Consider the following 9,902-nt stretch of genomic DNA (forward strand, 5'->3'; position numbering starts at 1 on the left):
CGCTTCCGCTTCCGCCTCCGCGGCGGGGCGGGGCGGGGCGGCCCACCCCTCCTCGCAAAATGGCGGTCGCCGCCCCCCCGCGCCGCGCACGCGCCGTCGGCATTTTCCGAGGAGGGAAGAGCCCGGGAGCGTGGCAGGCCGCCAGCCGCCTGGAACTGCTGCTGTGACACCCCCATAGCCCGAAGCGCGTTTTAAAACATCGCTGCGCGACCCCGGAGGGGATTTTAGTTCTTTACAGCCCCTCCAAGCCCTGCTTGGGGAGCCCGTGGGAGTCGGGTCGGCGGGGCYGCTGCGCGCGCGCTTTTCCTGACGAAGGAGTCAATGCTGGTTCGTAATCGGAAAGCGAGGACTTCACATGCTAACGCAGCGTCTTCTGCGCTTGGTAGTGCGACTGATTAACACGTCTGTGAGGCGGGTGGGAGGGGAAAGAAAGCTGCAGCACAAGTGACAAGTCATTTTTATTTTCTTCGACAGTACACTCGACAGTATACAGTAATAAGTCAGTAGCAATACCTTGACATGAAATAATACAGTACAGAAATGCCCCCTACTGATGTCAGGGCTTCTCTCAAAATCGTGTGTTTTTTAATTATTAGTATTAAGGCTCATGCCTTTTCATTGATTCATAAAAGAAAAATCACCCGTTTCTTCAATATTTTCATTAAAATACCCAAAATTTTTACAAAAATACTAAAACAGATTCAATGAAAATAGATAAAACTTATAAATCACAGCACTTATCTTTCTTTAGTGAAAGGAAAAATTGTCTTTGAAGAAATTAGAAAAATCCCTATAATTTTAAATCTGGTGAGTGGGAACAGCCACCTTAGAAATGGGGTAAATGTTGTTGCCACAGAATCTTAAAATTGGACTGGCAAAGTTTGTCTGATAACAACTGCTTGGTATTTTCATATTCAAAGTGCTCTTTGATCTGATCAGCCACCCTCCCCTCGCCAACATCCAGTCTCAGTAGATGTTTCGTGCCCCGTTTTAGTGCGGGGAGAGCGAGGCACGCAATAAGGGCATCACAACTGGGATGAGAAGACAGGAGCTTCTGGCTCTCAGACCTGGAGGATCCGTTCAGGATTGCACACTTGCTTTGGGCTGGGGAATACAGCAGATGGCATAGCTCTACCTGTTGTAAGCAGCTTTGTGCAAGCAAAGGAATCTCTCTGCCTGCATGGAACAAATTTCAACAGATTTTGTTCTTTCTTGGTTTTCCTCACTTTATTTATTTTAGCATTTAGAAATTCATATACAATGAATCTTTCCCTTCTCTGTGGCCACTTTCCCCAGCCTGTGCTTCCCCTCTTACACCTGAGGAATTGGATAAGATGCACAAGCAGCAAGACCACACATATTCTTGCCACGTTCAATAAGGAAGTACCTAAAAAAAGAAGCAAACACCTATGAGTGAACATTCCCTGCTCCTTCTTCAGCAGAATTAATACAACTGATACAGGCATAAGGCAAGTGCTGTCATTATGTACAAGTAAATTCTCATGCCAGTGCAAGGAGCAAATATGCATCACAATTATTAGGTACAGTGATCTCATTTGTAAATTAGTTAACCAGGAAATGCCATTCCCTGTCCCCCTTAGATCCAAAGCTACCAAAGTTAGTATCCAGCTCTATAAAATTTCACTGCAGCTGGAAATATGCAAGCTACTGGATAGCTGGCATGAAAACTCTCCCCAGGCACACCCTCCTTCTCTGTTCTTGTAACCCACAGAAGTGGCACTTGCTCTATTGTGCCGCTTCCCTTGACGGCCAGGTGAATCAACTATCCAGCAGCCCTGCGCTTGCAGGCCACGTCCCTGGTGACATTAGCAGATCTATTGCTCTAAGGTTCTGATCTAACCAGTCACGCTCGGGCCAGTTTTTAGAGCTGTGTCGCTCACTGCCAAGGCTCAGGTAATCTCACTGGCCTCTTCACAGATCATAAAACACCGCTGCCAAATTTCAGCTTGAGAATAAAAGGAGGCTGATGAGGGTGGCTGATCTGGAAACCTATGCATATGACATTATTTTTTTTACTAGATACACAGAGACCACGATGCGTCCAGTAGAGCTGGCGGTCTGCTTACCCATCCATGCCCCATAGTGGGCCCCAAGAGTTCTTGACAATCCAGTAAGGAGTCCCATTTTCTTCTCCATACCCCACAGCTAGGACAGCATGGTTCACCTTGTCAGGAGTGTGCTCACATCTTGCACTGCAAACAAAGGGAAAAATAATGCAGAATTATTATGTGAAAAACTAGCCTATAATTAATCATGGATTAGCCAGCGTTTCTGACTGCACTCTGATTATGTAAAGAACTAATATATAATCTTAACTTCTAATTGTGGAAACTAGAGAGAGATGCCAAGAAAAGCATCCACTGCTCTGTTTTCTCACTAAAAAATAACTATTGGCCATATCTGAAGTCAGGGCATTGGGCTATAAAGATGTTTGATCTGCACACCCAGTCAGGTCTTTTGTTCTGAATGAATACCAATTTTGTCACACACAAGAACAAGCTAAAATGAAAAAAAACAAGCAGAGGAAATTTTTGCAGTGAAAAAAGCTCTTAGTGTATCCGGTAATGGCTTATTCTGCCCCAAAGTTCAGGGTCCAACTTTGGGGCCCAACTGCAACTTTGGTTTCATTTGTTATCCACAAGAACGTTCAATAAACTTTTAACTGTTAAATATTCTTGGTCTCTGACATACTGAACAGTGAGTTTCTGAGTCTAGATACACACTTCCCTGTATTTCCTCTGAATTTCCAGCTTTTAAATTTCACTTGATGAAAGCTGCTGCCTGTGATATAAAGCAAGATGACACAAGGTACAAGCTTCCATCTCTAGATCAGCTGTTTTTAAACATTTTCAGTTTGCAGATCACTAAAAAGATCAATAATCCATACAACACATTTACTTTTCTTGAATCTGTTAATAGTTGGTCTGTGGAACATAGGCTGAGCGTTATTTTATATGTTTTTACTATAAATCTATCTTTGACAATAAATCTACATGATAACTTTACTTGATGTGTTCCTCAGACTGGAATCCTATTACAAAATATCTTGATCCTCTGCAGCTGCCTGTTGCTGGCAGTTAACTTTGAGATTACTTTGTTTATTGCAACAGGAAAGCCACTTGAATTCACAGTGCTGCCTGCTCTTTCCCTTGCAGCTCCCTGGGGCAGATCACTCATGCTTAGACTCTTCGTTTAATTCTCCCTGCAGTTCTACGTGACGGAGGACTCATTACTCTAAAGTATTTTTCTGGTTCTCTCCAAACATGCATTTTTCCCAGTTCTTGCCTAATAGAAATCAATCTATCTTGTCACAGTCATTTCCAAAGCCTTTCCAAAATGTACCAATCAGCCTTTAAAGTAGCTTTTGGCCTTGGCTATAGAACTGACACAACACTCTGGAGACATTTTCCTACTAGGTCACTTCATGTCTCAAACAAATTTTTCATCTCTGCTGCTTTACGTACAGGTCCAGATGCACAAAAGCAGGTAAGCACCTCCTGGGATTTGCGTGAGGCACCCACAGACCTGCCTGCCCTGCAGAGAGACCCCTGCATCAATGCTGACCTGGAAGCGCGTTCTGCGAGCGTACGAGCTCAGGTGCAATGCTGCAGGAATGCAGCCACGCAGCTCAAATACACCCTGCCTAGGTCTAGCATGAGAAGAGCTGCGTGGGTCCCATGTAAAGCTCACTTTATCTAGGGTCTTCCTTAGGTAAAGCAGACGTGTTCAGCTGCAGCCCCTGGGCTGACCCGATGAACCCTGCCACTCACCTCTCCATAGCTCAAACGCGTATGTAAGCACTGGGGTAAGTCCCCCCCAGCTTTGCTACAGGGCTGCAGAAGGTTCTCCGAAGCTCATATACCAACACACTGAGCTTCCAGAACCAGCCTGTGGCAGTTCCACATACACAGTCTGGTCCTGAGTTTGGACTGGCTCCTAGCAGTAAACTGCTAGCAAGTACAATGTACTCTCTTCCCTGTGCTGCCCTCTCATCTCCCTGTGAAATCATTATTTTAAGGCCCAATTTACTTATATTTTCTGTTTTCTGTTTAAAAGGAAGTAGTAGAATATGGTCGAGCCCCTGTGTCCAGTGCCACAAAGAAAATCCACACAAGGAGAAAGAGAGATGCCAGTGATTCCAGGCCTACGCTTTATCCCATCTCCCAGGTTCAGAAATACTCACTTTGAATAGACTCCTTTTCTGTAGTGCATGAAGTCACCCGTCACCTCAAATGCAAAGCTCACCGGGTTGTGCTTCCCCACCGCTTCGACCATGCCAGCCTCATCATACTGCAAGAAGAGGATTCCAGCGTCACTTATCTCCCAATCACACTGGGACCAGTCAGGAACCCCCAGACCACCAGTCAGGCTAATCCTGGCCTTCTGCTTGCAAGGACACAGGTGCATCTCACAGGCACTGAAGGACAAGAACCAAGAATTTTTTAAGGTCTGGAGAAAGCTGGCAGCAAAGGCTCTAGGGCCTGTATTTTGTCCACAGCACTTCGTTGGTGCCACCTTCAGAAAGGGGAGCAGTAGCACTCCAAGTACCCGAGGCGAGAGAAGCAGGCTAGCCCACATGGCGCGACCAGAGCAGTAGGAATGCAAAGCGCTCCTGCCGAGCGATACAAACCAGCTGAGAACAGCTTTGAGAGCTAGCCAGCATCGCTACGCTGTCCTGCGCTGCGCTGCGCTGTGCAGACGCCTCCTTGGAGGCGGTGAGACGGTCGTGTGCTTTAGGGGTGCCTCTAGGTTTGGCAGAGCTCACTGCAAACCTAGCGTGGGAGCGACATGCCGCAGAAAAGTGGGAGCAGACCCCCCTGTGACTCAGGGACAAAACCACAGGCACAGCCTTCCCCACTGTTGGCTTAGCCCACCCTCTGTCAGCACGAGAGCTCTTCCAAAGAGCAGAACAGAGCCGCTCCGGGCTGAGAAGAGCGGTGCAGTGAGACTGCCCAAGCAGCCCTCAGCGTTGCTTCTCTGATGCTTGGCACGGATATACAGAGCTGAACCCTGGCACGGCAGATACCAGCAGGCAGGGCAATCCACGCACATCACAGATAACTTGAACACGCAGGACAGCAGTAAGTCAGCGTACAGGAATGAGGAAGAGCACGGATGTCRGCAGGTCACTCCTCTCTGAAGAGCAAGCAGGCTGCAGCTCGTGCTGCAGAGACCAGCACGTCTTGGGGCCTCTGAGCACATCCAAGATCAGGCCTGGCACAGCGTTAACACCCTGGAAGCTTGGAAGTTTAACCCGCCGGGACTTACCTCCGTGATGTTGACAACATCTTTGACAAAAGCAATAGCCTTGTCCGGCTGGAACTTGCACGTGCCGTTCTGCGCAAACACAAAGGAACGAGTTAAAATCCTGCTTTGGAGCCTACTCAGCTGATGTAGAAACGTGTCTGAGCTGCGCTGGTGAGAATACCTTTGCCCGGTATGGGTAGGTGTCCTCCCCCATGAGCCCTCTGTTGTACAGTATGTATTCAAAGGCTTGGCTTGGCAGGCCCCTGCAAAACAGCACAGCCAGCACGTACATTAATGAGGACAGGAACACGGCAGCTGCTGCGGAGCAAACCCATAAGCTTTCACCACACCTACTGCGGCCCCCTCTTCCCCTCCCACCAAAGCGGGAAGAAGGGGAAGGATGGGCCCCCTAAAAACACGAATTCCAGCCTGCTCCCTCRCTGTCTTCCTACCTGGGACCTCCTGGCCTAATCCACCACACTGTTTGGCATGGTCCTACACAGGCATGGGAATCCCTCATTCTGCAGGGGACTCTAGTGCCCAGGGGCAAACACCAGYGCAGAAGCCTAAAGGCACGAGGCCACCTTGCCCACACAGCACTGCTAACTGTGCCAGCTCGGCTCCAGAGCGAGGAGTTCGGCCTCTCGCACCAAAGACCTCTTTTCGTGATCTGTGCCCAGCCTGCAGCCTGGATGCTATGGCCAAGGTCCCCGGCCACTCAGCAAGGGGGATGACAAGAGACCCACAGCCTTCAGCAAGAAGCTGCTTCCCTCCTCTGCCATCTCCAGGGAGCGGATCTTGCAGAGGCAATAGAAGGGGAGCGTGATGAGGGTGCTCTCACAAGGAGAGCTCTGAGAAAGTGAGGAGTCACTAAAAAAAAAGCGCCAAGAGTGGGTTTGCATGGCGCTCTGAGCATTCCTCAGGGCCCACTTATCTTACAGAAAACAGAAGATTTCGGAAAGCTTCATTTTCTTTTTCTTTTAGCAATGCTAGTAGGAATTTACCAAAGAGGAAGCAGAGGTTTCTGTGGGTTCCTTAAAGCACCACGAGATGTGCCTGACCCATGAGTACAGCAACTGATAGAACCTTCCTTGCTTTTCTTGAGTGTTAAAGACTAGCTGTGCAGCTATCCATGACTGTAATATCAGAAGATATTGTAACAAAATGAATATCAGGAAGAAAAATGTAATAAACAAGAGGAACAATAGGGACTAGGAAATGTTTGAGATTTAGTGAAACATTTTAACCTCTAGGAGGGTGAAATCAAAACAAGCAAACAYGACAAAACAAAACAAAACAAAAACTCAAAAAAATGTTTTCCCTGACACTTCTCAGCTGAGGGGAAACAAAAAAACATTCCAAGATCTGGAAGGATCTTAATACTAGATCTTGAGAAAGGCTGTCAATCATGGAGCATAAGCTATTCTTACTTCTAGACTTCACTACTTTATATCACTTACCCACTGCAGCCGTGGTTGTTAAAAGCCTGAGCGCAATCAACTAATTGCTGTTCCGCCTACAGAAAAGTTTTTGAGTCAGTACGTATTCAAACAACTGCATTCAGGATACGAGAGACGGAATACAACGCGCGTGGCAGACAGTACAACACGGGGTGCCGGTCTCGTCCGTACAAACGGCCGTTCACCTTGTGCAATTAGGAATCATGGGACTGAACAGATCCATATCGCTCCTCCCCGAGGAAAGGTATCCGAGGAAGACGCAGTTAATGTGGAGCAGGCAGTTACAGCACGCTCTGTCTGCAAGACGCGTTCCTCCCAAGTTTGGTTGGAGGTTGCCTCACACCCACACGAACAGGAGTGAGATCCCCTTCAAAAGGTCAAGTCTATTTTTAACATTTATACCCAAACCTCAGATATCCTGGCAAGTCATGTAAATGGCCCCTCCCTTTCTGGTTCTTCAAGAACATAAATCATTGTGAAAGTCTGTTAGTAAAGAGCATCGCAGCATTTTGCTTTTAGGAATCCGTTTGGCAGCAAGGAGTTCCCGGAGGCCGTTCGCACGCTGGGTGGCAGCGACAGGCAGGGCTCTAACGACGCCTGCTCGCGGCGGCAGGGATTTGCCAGCCTGCGACGCTCAGCCCCTCCGGCCTCCTCCTCCTCCTGCCCCCAGGGCTCTGCCCGAGCCCGGGGCGACGGGACACCCAGAGCCCCGCGAGCGCGCGGCGGCAGAGGCACCCTGAGAGGCCAGCGAGGAAAATCCCTTACCAGAGAGAGGAGCTTTCCTGTGGCTATAGCAATAGTGGACTCCAGGCAGCCCGTGGTAGAAAAGGTCCAGCAGCTCCCGCARGGGCCCTGAGTCAGGAATCGGAGAGGAACCGGTCCGCGGCGTGCAGYGGAGCTCCGCCAGCCTCCTCGAAGGCCGCGGCAGGACGCGCGCAGCCCGCAGAGCCGGCAGCAGCCCGCCTCCGGTGCGGCACTTTCCTTCCCACCTGCGGCTCAGCTGCATCCTCTGGGTCCCTCAGCCTCCTCCGGTCCCTGCGGGCGCCCGCTTCCCCCCCGAGCCCGGCGCTGCCCGGCCACCTCCTGGGAGGTCCCGCTTCCTCCGCGGGCACGCAGACCCCCCAGCGCCAAACCAGGCCCGGACACGGCTCGCCCCTTGCCACTCTGCACCCTCGGAGCCTTATCCTCTCCCGTCCCGCCGGGATGCAGCAGCCAGCCGAGGAGGCTGCGCTGCAGAGGAGACGAGCGCCTTACCTGGTTTTTCACAGGAGTCACGTAATTCCCCTTCTTCCTCCAGTCAATAGAGTCAGGATACGGCCCGGAGCTGCGCAGGAAGTTCCCCTTCGTGGCAGAGCAGTTCTGCAAGCCAGGCAAGAGGGTTGTGATAAGCAGCTGCGCGGGCTGGGGGGGGCGGCCTGAAGGCGACCGCTCTCCCCGGGGCGGAGGCAGCACCGTGTCCTGCGTGCGGCCCCGGGCTGCCGCAAACCAGCCACTATAGCAGGTCTGCAAAGCACCGGGGAGAGCCGAGCCCAACTCCGGGAAGAGCATTAACAACTCCCACTAAAGCCCGCAGACGATAGAGTTGCTCAATGCAATCCCAAAGCCCAGGACAGTCAGGATGTCTAGCCATAAAAACATAGACAAACCTGCAAAACTAAAAGCAGATGCCAGAGGACAATTTGTCAAGAGCCAGGGACGGCTGAAAGCTGGAAAGGCACGGCACGGGGAGGGAATTCACCTCTCGTTTACTCTCTCCCATGCATCCACTACGACCATGGCCAGGGGGACAGAGCACTTCCCCGATGGACCTTTGGTCCGACCCAGCATGGCCACCGCCACGGTCTGGCTTAGGAAAGGGTGTTTATGGCAGGGCAGGAGCAGTCGGATGCTGACCTACACGTGGGTACAACGTGGTGCAGAATCCTACATGGCGCCCGCCAGACTGGTAGCACGGGGTCTAAAGTCCTCTTGGATAAGTGGCCTCCCTGCCCTYGGCACGCGCGGAGTCTGCAATGCTCACGAGGGAGGCAGACCAAGATTTACCTGAGGTTCACTCCACAGGTACATTTTTTTAAATTCTGCGAACGTCATATCTGAAAATTGGTTCAGACCCACTAAAAAAGGAGAAAAAAAATGCTTTATTCACTGAGGAACTGAGTCAGAACAAAACCAAAAGATCAGACTGGCAAATTAAAAAAAAAATTAGTTCCTACTTTCAAACGTGTGATTCCCAGCATTGTGTTTATCGATTTGCCTTTTATTGTCGACGAAGATCTGCAGCCTGTGGTAATACTCCTCCAAACCATACTTCTTGTTATTCTAGCAAGACAGATACAACAGTGAAAGACACTGACAAAACAGAAGTGAAAAAGCAGCAACTGCTGCATCATACTGAAACTAGGCAGGATTTCCCCCCCCCCCAAAAAAAAAAAAAAATCCAAACGTATACAGGAGCAGTTCAGAGAAATCCCCAAGGCACAGTTTAATCCCATCAGCTTTTCGCCCCGGGGCGCCTCCCAARACCCGCTTCCCCCAGCCAGGGCACCAGCTCTTCCCAGCCCCCGACTTGCCTATGGCCTAATTGCGCAATTCAAACTTCCACCGCCGCGGTCCTTGCGCTCGGCAAACGCTCAAGAGAGCGGAGAACCGCGGCTGCAGCTGAAATCCTCTGGCTTCAGCCCAAACCCCGCTGGGGTTTGGGGACGGGCCCAGAGCACACGCAGCACACGCAGGCTGAGCGCTCTCCCGGGGCGGGGGAACCGCGCCGAGCTCCCGGGGCGAGCAGGGGCCCGGCGGCGGCGGCGGCACCGGCATCGCGGCGACCTGCTTCATCACTGCTAGCCGGTGCATGGCACAAACCCCACCGCCGGCAACTTCCTCCCTCCCCCCCCCCAAACATTCCCCGCGCAGATCCACACCGAAATCCCGGCGCCCCGGCGGGAGCCCCGCGCCCTCGCAGGCACCGAGCCGCCCCGGAGCCCCGGGATGCTCCGCCGCACCGCGGGGCCGCACACTCGCTCCCCGGCCCGGCGGGGAGGCCCCGGCCCCGGCCCCGGCGGCGAGCGGAGCTTTACCTGCAGCATCCAGGCCTTGAAGAGCTGCTCCTCTGCGGGGAGAGAGGGGGGAGATGTCAGCGGCCCCCCCCGGCCCGGCCCCGCCGCCTCCCGGGCGGGC

General features: G+C 51.6%; 1 protein-coding gene across 1 annotated transcript; it reads right to left on the reverse strand.

The window, feature by feature from the left end:
- Window positions 1-442: 442 nt before the first annotated feature.
- CTSH (cathepsin H) lies at window positions 443-9,881 on the reverse strand. Its single transcript, XM_026060791.1, has 11 exons — window positions 9,803-9,881; window positions 8,942-9,047; window positions 8,772-8,842; window positions 7,983-8,087; window positions 7,494-7,580; window positions 6,729-6,784; window positions 5,450-5,531; window positions 5,290-5,358; window positions 4,205-4,311; window positions 2,088-2,213; window positions 443-1,387 (listed from the first exon to the last, which is right to left on the reverse strand). Exons 1-11 carry the CDS (start codon window positions 9,809-9,811, stop codon window positions 1,312-1,314), a joined length of 894 nt encoding a protein of 297 aa, XP_025916576.1. The 5' UTR covers window positions 9,812-9,881; the 3' UTR covers window positions 443-1,311.
- Between the last annotated feature and the right edge of the window lie 21 nt (window positions 9,882-9,902).

This window comes from Apteryx rowi, unplaced genomic scaffold (genome assembly GCF_003343035.1).
Source record: "Apteryx rowi isolate R43461 unplaced genomic scaffold, aptRow1 scaffold_170, whole genome shotgun sequence".
Taxonomy (NCBI): Eukaryota; Metazoa; Chordata; class Aves; order Apterygiformes; family Apterygidae; genus Apteryx; species Apteryx rowi.